This window comes from Maniola hyperantus, chromosome 1 (genome assembly GCF_902806685.2).
Source record: "Maniola hyperantus chromosome 1, iAphHyp1.2, whole genome shotgun sequence".
NCBI classification, from domain to species: Eukaryota; Metazoa; Arthropoda; class Insecta; order Lepidoptera; family Nymphalidae; genus Maniola; species Maniola hyperantus.
Window position 1 is genome coordinate 1,638,073 of NC_048536.1, and position 23,143 is coordinate 1,661,215.

At 36.2% G+C, this 23,143-nt stretch overlaps 2 protein-coding genes across 5 annotated transcripts in view; both read right to left on the reverse strand.

Annotated features, from left to right (window-relative positions):
- Positions 1-23,143, reverse strand: part of Zir (dedicator of cytokinesis) — a 375,809-nt gene that overhangs the window by 170,926 nt on the left and 181,740 nt on the right. The gene's annotated exons all lie outside the window — the stretch shown is intronic.
- LOC117982606 (uncharacterized) overlaps positions 4,497-23,143 on the reverse strand; it is a 141,536-nt gene continuing 122,889 nt past the window's right edge. For all 3 annotated transcript variants that reach the window (XM_069500551.1, XM_034969004.2, XM_034969079.2), the window contains 10 exons: positions 22,212-22,547; positions 21,875-21,974; positions 20,915-21,097; positions 17,989-18,160; positions 17,074-17,258; positions 15,889-16,069; positions 9,385-9,518; positions 8,748-8,876; positions 7,460-8,441; positions 4,497-6,708 (listed from right to left, as the gene is read on the reverse strand). In XM_069500551.1, coding sequence (XP_069356652.1) covers positions 6,704-6,708; positions 7,460-8,441; positions 8,748-8,876; positions 9,385-9,518; positions 15,889-16,069; positions 17,074-17,258; positions 17,989-18,160; positions 20,915-21,097; positions 21,875-21,974; positions 22,212-22,547 — 2,407 coding nt within the window. In that variant the 3' untranslated portion in view covers positions 4,497-6,703. The remainder of the gene's footprint in view (positions 6,709-7,459; positions 8,442-8,747; positions 8,877-9,384; positions 9,519-15,888; positions 16,070-17,073; positions 17,259-17,988; positions 18,161-20,914; positions 21,098-21,874; positions 21,975-22,211; positions 22,548-23,143) is intronic.

Sequence of the window (23,143 nt, forward strand, 5' to 3'; positions counted from 1 at the left end):
AATTGTTTAATAATTGATGCTATGGCGTGATGTAGGCGAAGTTAGGCAAACACACCCATACTTCGCCTAATCACTTTGTGATCGAATTTTCCACCTTACTTCACTTGTTTTAAGACAGATTTTTGTCCTGTACAATAGCTTTGGTCCGAAAAAGTACTTTTATCATTCAGTGTTGCCAAATAACTTTCTAGTTTTAGCGCCAACTTCAAAATTATGTCAAAACCCAGGCGAAGTTACGAGTCACGACGGTACCTATAGTTTTAAAATTACAGCTTAAAGATTTGTATGTAAATTCTTGAGACAGTGTAACTTTGAAACTGAATATTTTAACAGAATGCTGGAAAACCATAGATATTATTAGTTATTAGTTTCTAGAACGTATCAACATAATTTCATAGAGTTTGATTGGTTAGTATTCAAATGAGAGCCAAACAAGGTTTGTTTGGAGCGCACTATGAGTAAACCTTTCTGAATGTTTTTTCAGATAGTACTTATACAAGAATGTCGGCTAATCAGATTGATACATCAGACTAACCCCCGTTCCCACTTGTCGTTTGTCGGCCCCGGATTTAAATCGGATGTTCAGTGGCAGAACATTTTATATGAAGCTATTCATACTTGTCGGAAACCGATTTTGTGTCAAAATGTACACTGGAACATCAAACGACAAACGACAAGTGGGAACGGGGGGGGGGGGATAAGGGTCCTTTTACAATACTTGCGGTGCGACGTCGCATCGTCAACTTCTACGATAACGCACAACGCATTGCAGGAATTTACAATGGGAATCGCAAGAGGTGCGATGCGATGTCGCACAAGTATTGTGGAAGGGCTCTAAGGGAGTCTCAACCTATGGTACGGAACTCAAATGTAATAAAGATGTGATGCTTTTGACTTTAGGGGTTAGTGTGCTTATTTTTATATGAATAATATTAATTAAAATCGACTTGCTTTGGCCACGTGGGATCTGAAGAAATATTTTCATACAATAAAAACGTTATCATAAAATACATTCAAAAGTTATAATAAGACAAACTAAATAGATTCAATTTTAATAACAATATAATACAATAGTTAAATAATAGTATTCGTTGTTTTGTTACCTTTTTAAAACATTCCAAATTTCTCAAAATCAACTAAATGAGTTCACACTATGTAACATGTTATATAACATATTGTAGCAGTTCACTTTTAAATAGCTTTTTGTTTACAACATCAAAGTTGTTACATTCTAGTTTTATATTTTAATGTTATATTACATATTAACATAATACATATCAACACAAAACATGTCTATGGGTCTGTGTGGATTCACCTACACAAACTTTTCACCTACCTAATTTTGAAATAGAATTGAAAAAACTGTGTAGACAATTATTTTATTATTTATAAATACTTTACGTCGCATGTAGAATTATAATTTATATAATAATAATAATAATATGACAATAATTTATATAATATTTTGCCTCAAAAATAAAATATGCAATTTTTATATACTATAAAACATTTTTGAGCTTTAGAACTTTATTTTTAAAGTGAATTGACGTGTGGATGTAAAAATTTAAACATTAAAAAAAAATTGAAAATTTTATTTTTAATTGTATAAATATAACTACTATATAATTTGTCTCATTTATACATAAAATATAGACCCGATTGAAGAGATTCAACGGTTAAAGATTAAAATTTCATAATTTTACTGGCAACTCCGTAGTAAAAATTTGTAGAAATACAATTTCATAATAATAAATATTGTATACAAATTTAAGAAAATTTTGTATATAATATAGTATCTTAGTAGCCTATAAACTGTTGTAAATTAGGTATTTTATATACGTAAATTGTAATCTATTACTTTTTAGATATAACTATTGTATAGGTACTTGTATAATATTTGTGTATTTTATTTGTATAAATGGTATATTGTTCGAATGGTCCCTAGGTCAGTGTATATAAGTATTAAATAGTATGGGTAATTCTCCAAAGAAACTATTCCGATTTGATTGTTTAGCCGTCATAATTTGCAAAACTATGTTGATATTCGACTACTGGCAGCCTTTTCACAATGTTGTATATAAAAAAGATGGCTATAATTTTGGCCCAATCTAATTTTAAATAGAATTATTTTAATTTAGCCCAGTTTAATTTTTGTTAGAATCAGTGGTAGCTATCTAACTTATTTCTACCGCTAAAATCTTTTACTTATTTCGGAAATATCATTGAAATTTTCGTTCTTTTGTTTTTAAACTGGAACGTACTTTATAAATATAGAAAAATACTCGTAAGCTCATACCGAAAAGTGTCAATTGTATGATATCGGATTTATAACTTTTTTAGTTTCGTCATAAAAATATCTCGTAAGTAGAATTTATTTTGCTGGATGTATGTTTCGATAGATGTTTTACATTAATATTAATGCTCTTTTTTATTATAATACTAATATTATATCTATTAGTATAATATGCTATTATAATATTATCTTTTAAATTTTTTGTTGAGACGCGACCCTTATTTGGATTTTATTAAATACCTCAACCGGAATTTTTATTTTAAAGTATTTTTATACTTCTGGTCTGGTTTAAAAAGATTTTTCATAGCAGATAATAACAAATATATGCAGTGGTCAACAAAATCACCCGATAACATCAAATTCGCGCCTACAATTTACACTACAAATATACTAAGTATACACATAGTAAATGGCACATTTAATATGTAGCATTCGACTTTATTTTAAAAAATTAACTTCGTAATCTTTAACCTAGTTTATCAATAATTAATTAATAATTATATATAATCTTTGCTCCATTACATCAGTACTGTAGTCCTTAGGCTGAGGGTACATTACATAACGATATGCAGACCGTCCGAAAAAATTATCATCCATATACAATATAAGATAATAAATAAATTATAGAAAGACCTACAGTAGGAAGTTCAGAAACGTGTCAAATGCTTTCGTGCAGGATCCACAAATACAAACATAACTAATACTAATTGACACGGTTTCATGTATAATTCGTTACCTACCTTATTTGTTAGTTTTACGTAATTCCAAATTTTTCAATATTTACTCCCACAATAAATTTTAAAATGCTTTATAACGTATATAACATGGTAACAATATTTTGTTATTAGATTAACAATTTTTTTTATATATTTTTTTTACAGGAAACTGAGATATTGTTATGAAATATTTTGTAACAAATGTCATATACATTTTCAACTTCTGTATCAGAGCACTTTCTAATAAGTTGAAAGTAGCCGCTGTCACTTTGACTTTCAACTGTATCAAATACACACAAGTTATCCACCAAAATATTAAGTTATATCAAAATAGTAAATATAGTATAATTTCCGAAATTATTGTTACAAGGATATCGTTGTATATTTGCATATTTCTATTTATTCTACGATTTAGACGTTTAATTAATTGTTAGTAAAAATATTGAAATTTTAAATAAATTGCTCAAAACTTAATATATCGCCATGTAATGTCACCTTGGTCTTACGAATATACAATTATCTAATGTTAAAATCATGACATTAGTCATGCTATCCACTGATATGTTATTTAAAAATATTCGTATTGTATATACTACACGCTTTATATAATTGTAATTATGTAAGAATATACATAAGTATAATTATGTTTATTTAATTTAAATACTCGAATTCCTATTTCAAGACCCTAAGTCTTTGACTTTTGCTTGTGAAAAATATTCAATATATTTTTGGTAAAATATAAGAAAATCGAAAAAGCTCATGTCTGGTAGCTAATGACAAGATTTTTTCGATGCGATATCGAATTTGCAGACTTAGTTTTCAACTTTATTATTATTTTTAAATCACAACAGTGTACCTACTTATTTACTTTTACAAAAACGATTTCTTTAAAGTTACTCATCAGTGGATGCTAGGACTACCACATTCATAAAGCTTGTGGTTGTACCGCCATACTTAAATTTTACTGTATATTTTTATATAATAATAATATAAATGATTAATTCGGCATTATTAAAACTAGATATATACTACAAATCTGGCATAATATTAAGTTAAAATCAAAATAATAAATATGAATATATTTCCGGTATTTAGTTGATGGTTAAAAAATAGTCTGCATCGCCATACTTAAATATAATTTTTTGACATTCCATAATAACATATTTTAATGGTTTGACCAATAGTCATAAAATTCAACGATATCACTAACAATGTAAATATTAATATAAAAATATAACTAAAATATTAAGCGAGGCGTACGCAGACCACAAGCATACCTATTTAATACAAGCGATTTAACGAAATTCTTAAAAACCACTTTTCATTGTATTATTGTATTGTACTGAGTGGCAGTTGAGTTCATCATAATGCAACAGCTTTATGTAATCGTTAACATATAGTTTAATAATAGTCAATTTTAACCATCGAAACTAGTTTAAAATGAATAAAAATCTGTATTATAAAATGGAAATAAGTATTTTTTATAAATAAAAATACGAGTAATAAATTATATGAAAAGGATTTTCAAGATGGCCGCCACGCCGCACCGCAACAACATAACAACATAAATACAAAGTTATCCATTATTTACATTATAATTCGAAATTAAAACCTCAAACAATCATACACATTTCAACACTTAGGTACTTATTTAAATTTAAAGAATAAACTCCCTAAAATACATACACTTATCTGTTTTTAGGATTTTACTATAACGTTTAACAAAGCACCAATGGAACTTTCTAGAAAGCGGATATAGTACAGGTGAAAGCCGAAAGGTGCTCAAAGTCGACACCTTGCGGATTGCACTCGTATTAACTGATAAGATTACAATAATCCGAAACTGTTATATAACTGATTTATATAACTTATTCTATGCATAGATTATATAATATGAGATTTACGATTTACATGCAACAGTCTTGAGAATATGTTCGAAGAAATGCAATTTTGTAAAATCTGTTTCTTAGGTCTACTAGTCTGAGAGTCCACGACACTAAACTGCATCATGATCACGATTGAACCATGTAATATCTCTATAATAAATAGTATAAAAATGAATCGCTAAATGTGTTGCTGATCGCAAATCTCGAGAACAGCTGAACCGATTTCGCTAATTCTTTTTTTATAATACTCCTTGAAGTACGAGGATAGTTCTTACGGGGAGAAAAATTTCAAAATCGTAAGTATTAAAAAATTAAAAATTAAAGAATCGACTGTTAGGCTGTACGAAGTTCGCCGGGTCAGCTAGTAACTAATAAAATTAGTGTATCAAGTCCCAATAATATATAAATTATATTTCGTTTAGTAGTTTTACTAAATTAACAACATAAACTTTCATTACACAACTTTTAAAACTTAAGCAGGTCACATTGATCATAAAATTGTGAAAATATTTAGGAAATTCCTTCAAGTGTAAGCTTTAATATTAAAAAAAATATGAAATTTCCATATTCAAAACTACTAATTTGTGACATACATATATTTTTATTTACACAGATTATGTATGAACCAGAATAATTTTAATGTTATAACTTATAAATATCATTAACTATTTGCACACCAGGATCTGGTGGAATGTGTAAGGTGTGACTAAATTGATGTAAGACCTACATGTACTCACATTCCAGCGAATAAACGTTTATTTATTAAACGTATATTTTTGTAGCAGGTTTCGTGTCGTGTTCTCTCGGTCTATAGGATAACATCCGCTGGTGGTTTGCGCAGGAGCACACGTAAATTCCATCAATCTATTGCCCTGTAATACTGTCACATGTATTAATTGACCCAATCGTACTTACACAATGTTACGGTTGCTCGACGGTATAATGCGTCCATACTAAGAATAGGAAAGTCAATGACCTCTATGCCAATTCGAAAATTACGGTCTGCAAGGAAAACGCTTTTCATAAGATTTTTTACATTATTTAACTAAGTCTTAGTACTACAAAATATATAGTTAGTAAAATTAATAGTTAGATATGTAGTTATATTGAATCACAATATTTTCAAAATATTATATTTCCAGCTATGATCACAATATGATGGCAAAGTCATTCGTATTCTTAATGTGGACGCATTATACTTTTTGAGTTGCTTTTAGATAAATACTACATTCCGGTCGAATATACTATATCGCATAGAAAAATACCCTTTGTTAGGAAATACATATTTAATTTTTTGTACACAGCTGCGTAAAATCGTTAACCGTTATTAAATTTTAGAACTACCAAAACATTTCATTAGATATGTTAGTTAAAAAGGTAGCTGTGTACCAATATGATTTAACGTTATATTTTATCGTTACTTAACGGTAAATGATGAATATGCTACTTTATTTGTACGTTACTTTTTACCGTTAAAATATACCTAACGGTATTTTGGTAACGCTACAAAAAATACCGGTAATTCGGTCCTTGCGGAAACTATTCCGGAATTTCTAGACAAACCAACTGTAACTATCAGTCGACGTTTCGGCCGGAATATCGCATCTATTTAGGCATAAGCCTATATACAGCCTTGATTCTCTCATAACATCGCTCATCACCGAGCACCGCAAAAACAAACATATACAGTCACACATAGAGATTATATTGGCTTACACTATACTAGTGACAGCTATTATATAATTAGGTAATTCACGTAAACTGCTTTGAGCCCGGTACTCGCTAGAAATGCATCAGTGCGGCGCCCCTCACACTGGAAAAGATGCGATGAATTAGATACAAGTTCAACGTAACATAATTTTTAGGTAACTGTATGTATTGAAGTTTAAAATACTGACTAAATAACAAAGTCTAAATAAATCGTCAAAATTTAAAATTTAAAGTTTAAAATTTAATTAGTATAAAATATCCTATATTCTCTTAGGTAGGCGGTTAAATGTAATAACAAATTATTACTATCCATTATTAAAATAATTATAATAGTACGAGAACAAATTGGGGTCGATCAAATCAGTCAACTTTAAATATTATTCGCTGTTAGAACCGACATAGTCGCCGCCTTTTTAACGCGAGGCGAGTATTTAAGTACCTTCGTATAAAATATTTAAAATATTATGTTTAAAATTATCAGATCTTAATCCTCCTAATAATCGTAAGAAGTAAAACTTATTTGATGTTCTGCTTTTAATTTATGACATTATTTGCTAGGTAGGTACTTTAAAATACCTCGATAAAAGGATAGCGGCCTCAAACTATGTACTATACAAACAAACTATTCTGTTTGGCAGCCATTTTAAAAACTCTGAGTTACTCTCAGGTTGCGTCCTCCATAAACGAGACAGTGTCAAAACAGCTGTTTTTGTTTGGTGTTTGACCGTTACCTTCAACTGGAGTAAAATCTACTCTCAAGCAGCGCTTAAAGAAGTTTTACTCAATAAAGTAAATTCGGTTTCAGTAAGAAAGTTAGTGTTGTTGGAACTAGTAGTAGTAGGTGTCGCACTCACCCTGGTCGAAGGTGCTGGGGTTGATGTAGGACAGCAGGTCGTTGTCGCTCATGTCGGTGAGGCCCTGCACGGGCGCCGTCATCTCCTGCGACACGGCCTGCGACACGGCTTGCGACACGGCCTGCGACACGGCCTGCGTCACGGCCTGCGACACGGCCTGCGACATGGCGACCAGCGGCGTGTCGCCCGCGGCCGGCTCGGCGGGTGGCGTCGCGTCGCTCTCCGTCGTCAGGCTGTTGGCGGTGTTGATGGCGGACGTCACCAGCGCGTTCATGGTGGAGTCCGACGTGAGGATCTCGGCCGCCGCGTTGAGGATCATGGATTTGACGGCGGCCGGCGGCGTCTTGACCGCGCCGGGCAGCTCCGGCATCAGCATCAGCTCGTCCGGCGCGTTGGGCAGCAGCTCGGGCTCCTGTGTCGGCGAGCCGGACGAGCCGGACGAGCCGGACAGGTGGTCTTCGGCTCGCGAGTTCACTAGCGCGTCCAGCTTGGCGGCGTCGGCAGGTAGCATGGCGCCCGACGCCTGCATGGCGTCCTCCACCAGCGCGTCCATGTGCGCGCTCTGTCGCGCCAGCCGCTGAGAAATGGCGGACGACTCCATCTTAGTCATCGCGCCGAAGGGGTTGAAGCCGTCGTCGCGGCCCGGCGCCGGCTCGAAGCCCAGCAGCCGTCGCTCGCCCCCCGCCATCATGAGCTGCGGACTGAGCGCCTTCATGTCCGTGTCCATGGCGGACTTGGAGGCCACGAGCTGACGCATGGGGTCCATCGGGTTCATGATGGGCGGGTGTTCGCCGTAGATCTGCGTCGCGGGGTCGGAGTTGAAGATAGCGGCGGTGACGGACTCGACCATTTTGTCGGTCTGCACCTGGTTCTGGATAGCTTGCAATTGCTGCGTAAACGAAGCGAGTGACGTTGGCGATTCGCGCTGCGACGCCGCGCCCGGCGATAACTTCATGGAATCGTAGCCTCCCATGAAACCCACCTGCACATGAAGCGAACGTTGTAGTGATGACACTATAGTCTATACTCAGTCCGCCAACACCTACCATAGACAACTAATAAAGTCTATCCAGAAAAATAAAAAACAGCAAAGTTGCCAGTAGAAAAAATTAGTTAAAATTAAGCCCGTAAAAAATTTAATTATAAAAAAATTAAAAATGTGCCATGATTAAAAATACCTATGCATATCATTTAGTTTGTGCACACTGTGTTTTTACAGAGCCAAAGAACGCCTCCAGTGTAAATTGAAGCAGACAAGCTTAAAGCTGTAAGTAAAGCTGGTGTTGACCTGTTGCGGGTCCCTGGAGATGACCTCAGACTTGAGGCGCAGGTCCATGCCGAGCTCGTCGGCCAGCGGCTTGTCCTCGCAGCCGTCGGCGCCCTCGATCAGCGAGTGTTGACTCGACTCGTCCGCCACCTACCGATATATCGCCCATCGCTAACTTACGAATACCATTATTCTTACAACATTCTTCATTGAGAAAATCTTTAAATTCTCTTTAATATAAAATACCCACTTATTAGAATTCATCCATTTACTATCGATTTAGAACGTTCCGGGAACTTTCTAAAATACTATTCGAAAATTATTATTGTGGGTAAATAAGAAGGTCAGAATACGAGTTTTTTTTAAAGTACCTACACAGTAACACAACTTTGTGCATTGTTAATTAACCATAGCTGTAACATAAAAATTGCATCGATAAAATAAATGGATTCTAAAAAAATTATAAATTAAAATTACAATTTTAAGTAACAAATCAATAATAATTGTGACCACTCGAAACAAAAGTGGTCCCAGGCTTTGTGGTATGCCTTGAGTATTAGAAAAACTAAGTCTTTTTCGAGTTTCTATAAGTATTTGATTAAGACAATTTTTTGCTGTCGACGTAATAAATAAAAAATTTGCGGAACGAGTTACATACCTCACTTTTAAGTCCAATTGGCGAGTGAGGATCGGGCACGATGATGGAGGGTCGCCGTGCGGGCGTCTGCGGCGGCGGCATGAGCGCGCCCATGCCGCCCACGCCCCAGCACATGGGCACAGGCCGGTCATCACCTGTACACACGACATCGTACTCGCACCCACAATTTCTATTACAACCACCTAGCTGCGTGCCCGACTACTATATCCATTTCAATCGATACAAATCACACAAGTCACACAAAAAAACATTAACATTTTCATATAAGTCATCAGAAGCAATATTGTATGTAACAAATCTACTCGATAATATTAGTTAAGTTGTAAGACCAGCCCTCCAATTGTGTAAGAATAACCATTTCATGGCTATCGCAATCGTCAAGAAATTCTGCCCTTTGATTGGCTGTGAAAAAATGTAAACAGCGAATCAACCAATCAAAGGGCAGAATTACTTGACGATTGCGATAGCGATGAAATGGTTATTCTTACACAATCGGGGGGCAGATAAAAAATTAAAAGAAGACGTTGATGACTTCGTCGGTGGCATCGATTTTTTTCCATCTTAGACAAAGGTTAAGCTGCTAGAAAATATCAACTTAGCTACTATTTAGGTGGATGGATTTGTATTAAATATTTGTTTGTTAACATCCTCGTTATATCTTTATAATCATCATTTGGTAGCACCGATTCGGCTACACTTAGACTTATGGCGAATCCCATTGAGTTTTTAATTTGACTTATTTTGCCAGTTATCTTCTTCATATTTATTATCCTCGATAAAGCATCTTATTTCTGATCATTTGGTCGAATTTTCATTAAGGGTCAGATTGTAATCGCTTTTTATCGTATTTGGACCTGTAATAATGTACCAGTCTGCGGTAATAAACATAAGAAATTGTCGTAGATAGATCTGTACAGTACCTAGATGGTTTGGCGGATCGTAATTATTCCTGTATATTATATACCTAGGTAGTTTTGCAAAGACAGATCCCAATACTTTGCTCCTAGTAAGTTTTGAAACATGCATGCAATCATTTGAGCAATGAACATGTTAGCAATTAACATAGACCCCCGTTTAGTTTTGGTCGATTGAAATGGACGTAGGAGTACAGTTTCATACATAAGAATTTAATTTTTTGGGCACGATAGGCAACTAGCTACGTATGGGGAGTGTGGTCCTAGGTTGTGTTTCTGAATTGTGAGTTCTATGTGCAGTAGGTAAACGTTTTTATTTGATTAATTTATAAAATGTAATTTATTGTTCTGTGTTTACTAGGTTACTGTATTTTTTCGTTGATAATATTATGTTCGTTCGCATTAAAATTACTTATATTTAACTGAACTTTAGTACTTGAATCCTTCTGGGTCCTGTTCCACAACATTTGGAATAGCATTGTTTTGAAAGTCGAAAAACCGTAGATAAAGAAGAACAGTATTAAAAAAAGAAAAAGCACTTTTAAAGCAGTTAATTTTCTTGAACGTTGCAAGTTTAATTATTTAATTTAATTAGTATATTCTTTTACAAAAAGCGGATTTTCTTTAAAACTACTATTTTTATACTTAATAAGCAATCAAGTAATTTTATGGAACAGGGCCGTGGTGTATTGCAGTCGTCCTTGGAAGTCTTGAAATACCTATCTTCGTATTTATTTATTTTGCTATAATTTTGAAAAATAACACAAACTGTAAACGAAAACTAGAATCTCCTAAACGCTGAAAACAAAAGTTTATTAATGTTGAATTGTCGGTCCGTTTGTGAGGTAACTGCAGAAAGTTGTGATAAAAACCAAGACAAAGATTTGTAGAAGTCGCTGAGATTATTGATAAACAATAATATAAAATGTGCAATCCATGTAAAAGCTATGAATTTTATAGCGATTGTGTAGATACATATTTTACTTTTGTCAAAAGATGGTGACGTGTTATGCGATGTCAAAGTCGTTTGTTGTGTATTTTCATGTAAGTACGTCAGTGTATTTTCTATTTCAATTGAATTTGTTAGAAGTTTTTGGATATTTAAAACTGATTTTTTATGTAAGTACTTAAGTAGATAGGTACTCAAACACATTTTTTGATAAAGTAAGAAAAAATATAACATTTCGGAAAACAAAATAGTGCGGCTAAATGGGATTAAAATTAATTTTAGGATTCTTGTGTGTAGAGCAATATTCTTTACAAATTAGATTGAAACAGACGTTAAGTTTATGTATTCGTAAGGAGCCTGCGTGCACGCAATGGGTGTGTATGCACACGACAGCGGTGTCTGTATTTCACACGTGTGTGTGTGATGTGATATGTGACGTCAAAGATTTGTTAATTTTTGTGTATTTTACCATTTTTATGTAAACTTATGTGAAGTATGGGCCTGCATATGCACGCGTGTATTTTCTATTTCAACTGAATTTGTTAGAAGTTTGGTGGGATATTAAAATTCAATTGATTTTGTGTTAAAATTTCGTTTTAAAAAAGAACAAATGAATTTCAGAAAACAAAATAGTGCAGCCAAATTAAAAAATAATTAGGTACCTACGTATTTAATTGATTTTTGTGTATGTAAAATTTCTTTACAAATTAGATTGAAATAGACGTTAAGTTTATTTGTATTTGTGTGTAGAGCGTGCGTGCACGCAATGTGTAAGTGTATGCGCGCGTAATCGTGTGTGTATTTCACACGTGCGTGTGTAGTGTATCGTGAGGCAGTACCATAGACGCGGTTGCAGTGCGGCGGCGTCGCGGCAGCCGAGACCGAGCTCGCTAGACAGACCTAGACAGACCTAGCTTGAACAGAGGGGAAACAAAATTGTACGCATATACGCATCAGTCATTTCTTCCAAACTTACTATCAACTATATAATAAAAATGACAAAAAACAATAATCATGTATTAAAATAAGTACATTCACAACAACCGGCATGCTACTAAAGCAAACATCTAAAAGCTGGGACCTTTTCCACTATAACATTTTACGGCCGAAATTAATAAAAATTAATCAATCTATCCGTTGATCCGTACCTCATCTGTCGACAAGCGACGTTGTTAATTGGTCAAAAAGGCCATGCAATTTTTGACAAATAACAACGTTACTAAGTAACCTGTCGACAGATTACAGATAGATTTGATTATTAATTTCGGCCTTTAATCGTTACTAAATCGTACAGATGGCGTCACTTAAAAAGATCTTCAGACGATATTTGTAGGGATGTCTGTTTTTTTAGCAAGCTAGTCAGGTGATGACTTACAAGTCAGGCCTTGTCCTAGTCCTAGACCTAGACCTAAGTCTACTTAATTGTTATTATTTGTTCTTTATCTGTATTATTAATATTTTTCTGTGTTCCCTAAATAATTTATGTCAGCACTCAGCAACTTAAAGGCAATAAAATTTATGATTTGATTTGATTTTTCCTATAGTTCAGTGAAAATATGCGATTATACAGACATCCCGTGTTTACGCTTCAGTATTTCTTGCATCAATTATATCGAATAATTCACCCGCTGCGCAAGTTCAAGATGAAAGTTCTTTTTATTTGGCGGCATATGTACACAATTGCAATTTGTGATGTTAAACTTCAGAGTTCTTCTATAATATGAAAAAGTTCCATATTTTATTACACAAAATGCGTTATGTAGATTTGTATAGTAGGTAGTAACTAGTTTTAGTCATAGAGAAAAAGGCCCGGAGTCCCGAGTGCAACTTTTTGCATGATTTATTCACTTGACTCAGTGAAAAATATCAAGATTAGGCCGTGATTTTACTATAGAGGCGGATGTAACTTTTTATCAAGTTAACGTTAACTAATCGTAAATCTGTCATTTAGTATTGAATGTCAGTTTTTCAGTCCCTTTCCCGTCTATTACTAAATGACATATGTACGCACAGGTATGCCAACTTCAAGGCATTGAGGAGTCAAAAAGTTACACTGGAGACTCAACTCCCGTTTTTGTTAGACACATTATTATCAACAAAATAATACACAAACGTAATTTTTTGATTGTATCTTCACCTGTGTCGATTATGTATGTCGAGTACTTATAAATTAATTCCAAATAATAAGTAACTAAACTTACAAAAATAAATAAAAATATACTTATTGCTTACTAGTTAGGTACGATTTGTGTATTATATTTTTTCTCACAATAAATAGTTTGTTCGGTGCTATTTTTTATGGCTGGATGAATATTTTTGGTTTTGAAAAAGTATTAAATTTTTAAAATCATTTTGTACTTAATAGGCATGTTTAAAAACTTCAAATTAATAAGACTATTTATTAATAAAAATTATATGTGTAATTCCATTTAATGTGAGATATTATATTAAAAGCAACATTGTTGTAAGCTTTGTATATATGTATATGTAACCGGTCAAGCGTAACATATCCATTTTTAACGACGAGTGTATAAAGCAATTGTACCAAATGTTTTAGGCAGGTATCACAGAATTCTGAATAGGTACAGAAGTAGTGTAAAAGCTTGTCACCGCGCAGATGTTATTGTAAACAGTTTATAAGTATTTGCATAGGGTTACAGTTTAATTTACTTAGCTTAGAGGTTTGTAGATATTTGATATGTATTAAAACAACGCGCACGCCGCGCTCACGCTCATATTGTTTAGTATTGAGTAGGTGCCCACTATCTTACTGTCAAATTGAAAGACAAAATTTTACTGACCAGGAACCTCATCGGGTCCGGCTAAAAAAGTTTTTCTACGTGAAAGGGCTCGGTAAAAAATTTAGCCCTGATGAAATCTCCTCCAAAATCAATTCCTGGTCTTGTGTGTGCGTAGTTAAAAATTGTTAACATGCTGTCCTAGTATTAGAGAACAGCAGATATTTCATATCTATTACTTATTTAGAATTCTGTGGTAGGTATGTTTTAAGCAACATTTTTACACTAAATTTTGTAAACGTTAGTTTCTCAAGATTACACAAGCCAATCGATGTAAGCAATTGTGACATGTATTATTGAAGTCAGACTTCTTTAGGGCATTAATTCAATTTAAAATCGTAACATTGACTCAGAAAACATAATAGTTTAAGTACAGATTGATTAGTCGCAAAATAATTTGTAATAACACCCGTAGCAAATTCGTTTTTAATACTTACCTATATCTAATAATTTTATTATTAATTAGGTATTTCACTGTCCATTTAAAAAAGTTAAAGAAGTGTAACCCCTTAAGCGCGTAGGTACATAATGTACCCATTTACTTTTATAAAGCAACTATGCTTATGTACCTAGGTATATAACACCATATTAGTAGTCATGCAAACATTGCATAACATTTATTTATTTTCATTCTGTAGGTATTCTCAGCTAAATCTTCGCGTATACATGTTTTATTCATATTCTATTGACTTTGTGATAAGCATATCAAGGTTACAGTAGATATGTATCTTATTACAAATATATGTCAAATAAGAAGTTCCTTTGGCTATAAATAAATTTCTTTTTTATTTTTATAAAATTTATTGTTATAGGTACCCAAACTCAAATTCTATCTTCAGTTTTTCACAGAAAATTGAACCAAAAAAGAACAATTTTTTTTAGCACATCAAAAAAGACAATAAAATATGAATAAGACGTAAAGCGTTCATTAGACGATACGTTTTGAGTTTTGCTTTAGGTTTACAATCACTGCGATGAATAACGGATAACTCCGTCTATCTGTAATCTATCGATAAGTTACTTTGCAACGTTGTTATTTGTCAAAAACTGTATGGTCTTATTTGACAAATAACTAGGTAATGTTGCTAACGGCCGAAATTAATAAATAATAATCAAACTTATCTCTTGATAGTTACTTAGCTACGTTGTTATTTGTCAAAAATTGTAAGTTCTTTCTTGACAACTAACAACGTCGCTAAGTAACTTATCGACAGATTATGGATAGATTAATTATTAATTTTAGCCGTAAGTCACTTAGTGACAGATAACAAATAGATTCTTTATTAATTAATTTCAGCTGTAAGGCGTGACGCCCACCGACAGAGTCGAGGCGCGGAATCTTTCTTGATAACAACTCAAACTAAGCTTTATTCAGGTACTTTGGGCCAGCAGCAGCGGCAAGCAAACCGCACGAGGTTATTTTCTGTTTTCTTTTCAACTGGGTCTATCACGGAAAAGCTGCATCAATCATTATTACAAATGGTCACGATTCGACCACGGTCAACGACTTTATGGTGTTTTCGCTGCAACAATGCCTTTTAGCAACAAGCGAGGGAGTATCGGCCAATCAGAGGTGATTGCGTCACATCCTATGCACAGCTCTACCTGTCAAATTAAGACGGTAGGCCCCGTTTATAACAATTTCAACCGTATGTCAGAGTACATAAAGCTGAGTTTAGGTAGTTACCAAGATTCGACTCCACTGTTCGCGTCGCGCGTCGGTCCTGACTGGTATTTGTAGATATTATTTGCTCTATCCGGGATTGACGGAAACAGAACCTATCGTCTTATGGACGGTATATAATATCGATAGCAGTGTACTATAAGGTAGGGAAGGGGTTACCTTGATGGTGAGCGTGGTTGGGGTGGGTACTACTGTGCAGTGGGCCCGACACTGGGCTGGGCGTGTAGTAGAACAGGTGCGGCTCGGAGGCCTTGCCCCCTGACCGCACGAACAGTTGAATGCACACCGCTTCTGTGATGTCGGTGCGTTGGAAGGGCGGCACGCAGCATACCAGGTGCGTCTGGGGGGAGATAATAATAATAATTGTTACTATTCCTCATGATGATAACCTAGTGAAAGCAGAAAAAGAAAAAGTATCGAAATACTTGGTTTGGCTCACGAGATTACCGCCATGTAGAGTGTTGACTCAACGATTATTGTACCGATAGTTGTATCAGTCCATGGTCTTATTGCGAATAGTTTCGACCAACATCTTAAGAAACTATCGCTTAATTGTTGGATCAAGGGTAAGATACAGAAGGCAGTGGTTCTTGAGACGGCACGCATTGTGAGGAGGTTCCTCACTCTGGAGCCCTGACCATTGGCAGCTTGGATCCTAGCCCGCTGCTAGTGGGATCCATTTTATCATATTTTTAATTATTGTTTTTTTTTTTGTTGTTCCAGTTACTTTAATTTTTGTTGTTCTTGTTATTTTAATTTCTGTTGTTTCTGTTATTCTATCGTTTGTTGTTTCTGTTACTTTGTATTCTGTTGTTTATTTTATTTTATTTAATTTTTTGTTGTTCCTGGTATTTGATTTTCTGTTACTTTACTTTAATTTTTTTTTGTTGCTTCTGTTATTTTATTTTTTGTTGTTTTTTTAAAAATATGATAAAAATGAGAAAAATAAATAAATGAGAGATTAAAATAATAATAATAATAATAAAAACCTTTTATTCAGCCAAATTTACAAATAGATAACGCATTACATTAGTTCAAAAATGAAACTACCATACGCCATGAAGGGACGTGTGGCGTTGTTGAAAGCAAGAAAACCATACCCCTCCCGAATTAACCTACATCCACCTCTCTGTTCTAGTTCTGTTGGAACTAGTTTGCATCTTCAAACTTAATAAGAGGCTTGGGAGACGACTTCCACGAACGATGTCATGCTGCAAGCAAGCAGTGGAAAAATCTCAAGTCTTCTTTTCCAGGATTTATTCCATCATTTGAACAGATATTTTTGTGGCACACCTTCGGTACTATGGGGGTGAGCTGGAGTGAGTTACGTGGACTGAGACTCACTTGCTGCAGGAACTCCTTGTCCGGGGCGACTTCCTCCTCCCACGCGCCCGTGTCCTGCTGCAAGCGGAACACCACGCGGGTCTCCTTGAGGAAGTTCTTGCCCAGCAGGTACAGCTCCAGGCCGCCCGTCGCCGGACACGACACCAGCGACTTGCGGCACACCTCCGGTACTCCTGGGGGTTGAGCTGGACACCAAAAGAAAACAGTTACAGTGCGACAAGGCTATCTTGGCGCGTGGCCAAAGACGAAACTAACGTTGCTGTCAAGTGTCTCCTTTGTTCTTGTTTGAATATTCTAAGCCTTTGTTCTCAAACAGCGCCCCCCTGTCAATTTCATTAAAGTGCCAAGAGAGCCTTGTCGCCCCTCGTCGTATTTATTGTGATTATGGTTTTTTTTAAATTAATAGATTGTACGGGAGCAGTGTGTTGTACGCTCGACCATAACAATAGGAAGATCTTCCTCCGAGCGGATGTTATGCTCGTCCGGTCCGGCTGTTGTATCTTTAAATTTCTTATCTTGAGCTTCAATAGCTCAACAGGTAAAGGAGTGGACTGAAAACCGAAAGGTCGACGGTTCAAACCTCGCCCGTTGCACTATTGTTGTACCTACTCCTAACACAAGCTTGACGCTTAGTTGGAGAGGAAAGGGGAATATTAGTCATTTAACATGGCTAATATTCTTTATATAAAAAAACAAAACTTGTACCTACTTGCGTATATATTCTTCTAGGATATGGAACGCCCTTCCAGCATCAGTTTTCCCTTCCAACTTTAATATGGGTATCTTCAAATCAAGAGTGAATAGGCATCTTCCGCAAGCGCGCTCCAACTAAGGCTGCATCATCACCTGCCAGCACGTCTGATAGCTAAGCGCTAACTATAAATTAAAAGAAATTCGCGCTTCTGCAATACTCACTGCAGATAATCTGCGTCGAGCAGACTTGCAGGGTCTCCGGCTGGCCGCTGGCGTCGAGGATCTCTGTACGGAACACCATCCGGCAGCGCGTGGACTTCTTCTTGCCGCGCGCCGCGTGCGCCGACCCGCCCAGCGTCTCGCCGAAGCGATGCTCCACGTCCACGTTGCGCTCCTGCAATATTGACACGTCTGCATTTAGGATAAGATCTACACTAGTACTGGCACCGATTCCGTTGTCTTTCCCTAAACTAAATTTAGAGTATCTGCATCCTTTTCATTTTTAACAATGCTAAAAAGGGACAGAACATGAACTTTACATTTAAAGACTAAACTTTAGTGCACGCTACAAACAGTAGGCTCGCGCTTGTGCGCTAAAATCACGGGTTTATTTTAACCTTTCTCATTCTGAGAAGAGAGTCGTTCTTAGTAGTGAGCCGACGCGGACAAGGGGGTGAAGATGGCTGGCTGATATGAAAAGTTGAGAGAAAGAGTATCCAGGCAATATCACCATTGCACATCCTGCGGTATTGGCCCATAACATGATTATACGATTGTATAGGTAGTGTGTACGATAAAAGTGTGGCACATTGACCCTAGATATGAAGACAGGACAGCGCAGCGGCGTGGCGGGTCAATTTTAATCAAATCAAATCAAATCAAATCATTTATTTGCACGATTGCAGGTACAATGATGGTGTTACAGTGGTTTATTTACAGCTACAATCCGCCATACAGTGGGCATGCAAAATTTATTTTCTTATTATCTATTATTAATAAGCTATTTATAACTTTTTTTTTTGAATTATAATGTTCAACAGTCACATATCACATAATATAATATCACATGTCACATAATAATTATCTACCTATAATATATTAACCAAGAAATAATTAAAAAAAATTGTCAATATAATATAATCACATCAAGTCAACTCTAATTAAAATACCTTAAGATTACTATTATTATTGATACATAATTATAAATTGTTCCTTTTTTTTTTTTTTTTTTTTTTTAAATACAATAAAACTTAAAGCTAGCCTTATCTAATTACTATATAAATCATGACCGCGTGGAATGGTGCCAAGAATACTGGCTGCATTTCCGCGCTGGACAGCCAGGCTGATCCGCTGCGCAAAAAATGAGCCAGCCCTTCTGTCACCAGTTGAGGCTATTAATCGCGGTGAAATGTCTCGTAAAAAATTATAAATTGTATAATATTTTTTCCTTGTATTCAAAAAATTCTTTAACGGAATAAAATGTTTTTGCGGTCAGCAATTCATACAGTTTTCTTTTAAATGGTCCCAGTGGTAAGGACTTGATGTGATTTGGAAATTTATTGAATACTTTAGTGCACATTCCAGGGAAATTTTTCATAAACAAGGCCGTTCTAGGGACACAATTAAAAACTAATCTATTAGGATTTCTTGTAGGATAAGAGCAAACATCATACGCTTTAGCCTTTTTCATTCTGAGAATAGAGTCGTTCTTAATAGTAAGCCGAAGAGGGGTTAAAGATGGCTGGTTAATATGAAAAGTTGAGAGACAGAGTATCCGGGCAGTATCATCATTGTACATCCTGCGGTCTTTGCCCGTAACATGAACATTCCGATATGTGTATTGTATAGTGTGGCACATTGCCCCTAGATATGAAGACGGGACAGCGCAGCGGGTCAAAGGGCGGTCCAAAATAGCCCCCCAGATAAACACGTGCTGCAATCGCACCGAATTGTGCCCATTTATGTTATTGTTGTGTACAATGAGCCCCAATTACAATCTTCTTCTTCTTGAAATGCCGGGCCGTCTCCTATCGGAGGTTGGCAATCATTAGGGCTATTTGCACCTTGGACACTGCTGCGCGGAAAAGAGATCGGGTAGGTACTCTGCTCGTACCATTGGCGTAAATTCTTTAGCCACGATGTTCTTCTACGGCCTGGTGGTCTTCTGCCGGGTATTTTCCCCTGAATAATGAGCTGAAGGAGGTCGTACTTCCGGACTTTTATGACCTTCAGGATTTCAAGGTCTTTGTTTAGCCTTTGTAGTACCGTTGCATTTTTAAATTACAATAATTGCGTAATTTAAATGAGTTATCATAAACTGCGGTGGGTTTCCTCATTTGTGGTGATTTTTTTCGTTTGTAATTTTGATTTTTACCACAGGACAAGTTAGTTATACTTGTACCTATAGTCCTATAAGTTTAATTAACCGCGCGAAGCGAAGGTCTCTGAGTTTATTTGAGTGAAATTTCACTTGTCCGTATGTCTGTCTGTCAGAGCCTTATAACTTCTGAATTACTGAACGTTATTACTTAAATGTTAAATTTAAACATACCTAATATGTAAAATGATGGTCTATCCACGGAGAGAAGTTAGTATAGCGCTCTCTCTGTTACGTAATCCAATACAAATGACAAAGACAAAAACTCATGTTGTTAACATTTTGAATGTCCAACAAATCACATCGGTATCACTCACGATAGTGTATAGTGAATGTCAGTCACGATCATTGAAATAAAATCCTCAAGAAATGAAATAAGTGCTTCAAATGCGGCCCGAAAAATATCAGCCAAAAAGCTTATAACAAATTACTCAAATTTTAGACTAATTGCTTAAGTGTTCCGTTTTATTTTAGATTAAATATTTTTGCCGTCATTTGAAACATTCGAATATTTTAAATTTATTGTCGATGACAAGAGGTCTTAAATATAAATATTTTGCAATCGTTATTAAACTTTAAGTTTAACTGTTAAGGTTTATTTAATAAACTGAAATGGTTGATTTTATAAGACTTCTACATTTCGTAATAAGAAACATAGGATGTGTATATGTTTGTGTGCAAACCAGGCCACTTTAGCGATGTCAATTTGTTTGTAAGCCCTTCGTCTATACCTAGTATTATAAGTCAATGGTCACGATAGTTTAAACTGACCTTGAGTATTCCAACGCAGTCGCATGTGACCTGCCAGTTCTTGCCGGGCTCGAGGTCAATCTCGATGACCACGGTTCCATCCTCCTTCCTCTCCTTGCAGGGGGTGGAGTTCTTGCCGGACACGCGGCACGCCTGGTAGAACATATGTGGCGCCACGCGACCGGTATCTGTCCCTATGAACACCTGAAATTAAAAATATATAATATATACTAGCTGACCCTCCCCGGCTTCGCTCGGGTGGAATTTAGAAAATCGGCGTGGGGGTAGAATTTTTAAAAATCCTGAACTATTTCAGGATTTTTGAAAACTTCCTACGTAGGTACGTACCTACTTACGTAGTTTTTTCTTTTGTAACCGAAAACCCAAATATCAATTTTCATGGAAATAACTTGAAAAATGACGGACTTTCGAACAAACTTTCATCCCTTATTTAACCCGCTTGGCAGTAGAATTTTTGAAAATCGTGAAATACCTGTTTTTTATTATAGTTATGTTTAATTTTAATATTGTAATATTTTACAATATTAAAATTAAATATTTATATTTTAATATAGTATCTACTATAGAACTGTAATTTTTTGCATGGTGGCCATTTTGAAATTTTTATTATTTGTTGTTATAGAGGCAATAGAAATACACTTTTTTAAAATTTCTACATACATGTACAGCTCGACAGACAGACGGATAGACAGCCTCTGAATAAGGAGCGGTACTAATATAACAATCCCTCAATATTGAGAGAGCCTCAATAGTTCAACGGGTAAAGGAGTGGACTGAAAACCGAAAGGTCGACGCGACGGTTCTAACCCCGCCCGTTGCAGTATTGTCGTACCTACTCCTAGCAAAAGCTTGACGCCTTGGAGAGGAAAGGAGAATATTAGTCATTTAACATGGTTAATAATCTTCAAAAAAAAATCAAGTGTAATACAGAGAATATCAGAGTGTAGGCAAATACCATACCTGTAATACAGCCGGTTTGTCGTAGCCAACTAATTTGACAACTGGGAATCCGTTCCCTGAGTTATCTTTGACAGCGCCTCGACTGCCTTCAGTCTGATATCTGAAACAATATTAAATTTACTTGTAGATACATCTAATTCTGAAATTAATAAATCCAAAGTACTCAGTATAACTAAGTACGAAAATATTAGTTTTCATTTAGGACTTAACAATCATTCGGACTGGCTCAATGAATAATATTAAGTTTTGTATGACGGAGCAAGGTATCATATCCAACAAAGGGCTGCGCGAACGTCGTCAACGTCTTTTTAATGTATGATTGTGTGGTCTCGTGTACCTGGCTCGGTGTTGCGACTCGGGCTGGCACAGGATCTGTAGTTCCACGGTTCCGTCGCGGGACTTACAGGACAAGGGGGCGGACAGGCCCGGCGGGCCCGAGTGCGTCATGGCGGCCAGCGCTCTCCGCCTCGCCAGCGCCTGTGCTAGCTTGCCGCCATACTTGCCCCCGAGCTTGCCCCCCAGTTTCCCGCTCAGTTTGCCCCCGGCCGCGTATTTGCTGGCCAGCTTCCCGCCGCTCCCCAGTTTGCCGCAGGATCTGTACGCGGGGTCTTGGAACCGCTTGCCCGGCGACTCGGTTATGCTTGGACTAGATATGCTGCAGCCGGCTCTTATCCTGTTGGAAAATAAATAGTCACATTAATTTTTTTTAAAAGAGTTAGCGAGCAAACGAGCAGGCGCAACAAGGCAGCAACCTGATGTTAAGTGATTACCGCCGCCCATGAACATTTGCAGCACCAGAGGAACCGCCGATGCGTTGCCGGCCTTTTAGGAATTTGTTGGTCCGCCCTTGAATATCCCCATGTTGTAATCTAGTGGTAACACCGCCGATGGGAGTTGGTTCCACAGTTTGCGTGTGCGTGGAAAGAAGGATCTGGCACAGCGGACGGTCGAAGTGCACCAGACACCCAGGTGGTGAGGGTGAAATTCCTTACGGTTGCGCGCGGTGCGGTTGTAGAAAAATGAGGGTGGAATGAGGTCAAGAAGCTCTTCAGAGCACTCCCCATTATAAAGGCGATAGAACACGCATAGAGAGCTAACGTCTCTGCTCTGCTCCAGGCTTTCCAACGAGCCGATTAGTTTGGGATCGTCCATAAATCGAACAGCCCGCAATTACGTATAGGCATTCCAAATGTAAAAGCCGAAGACAGATTAATTTAGACTCAGCTTCGCGACCGCGACGAGCGACGGCGACATGCTACATTTAAGAGG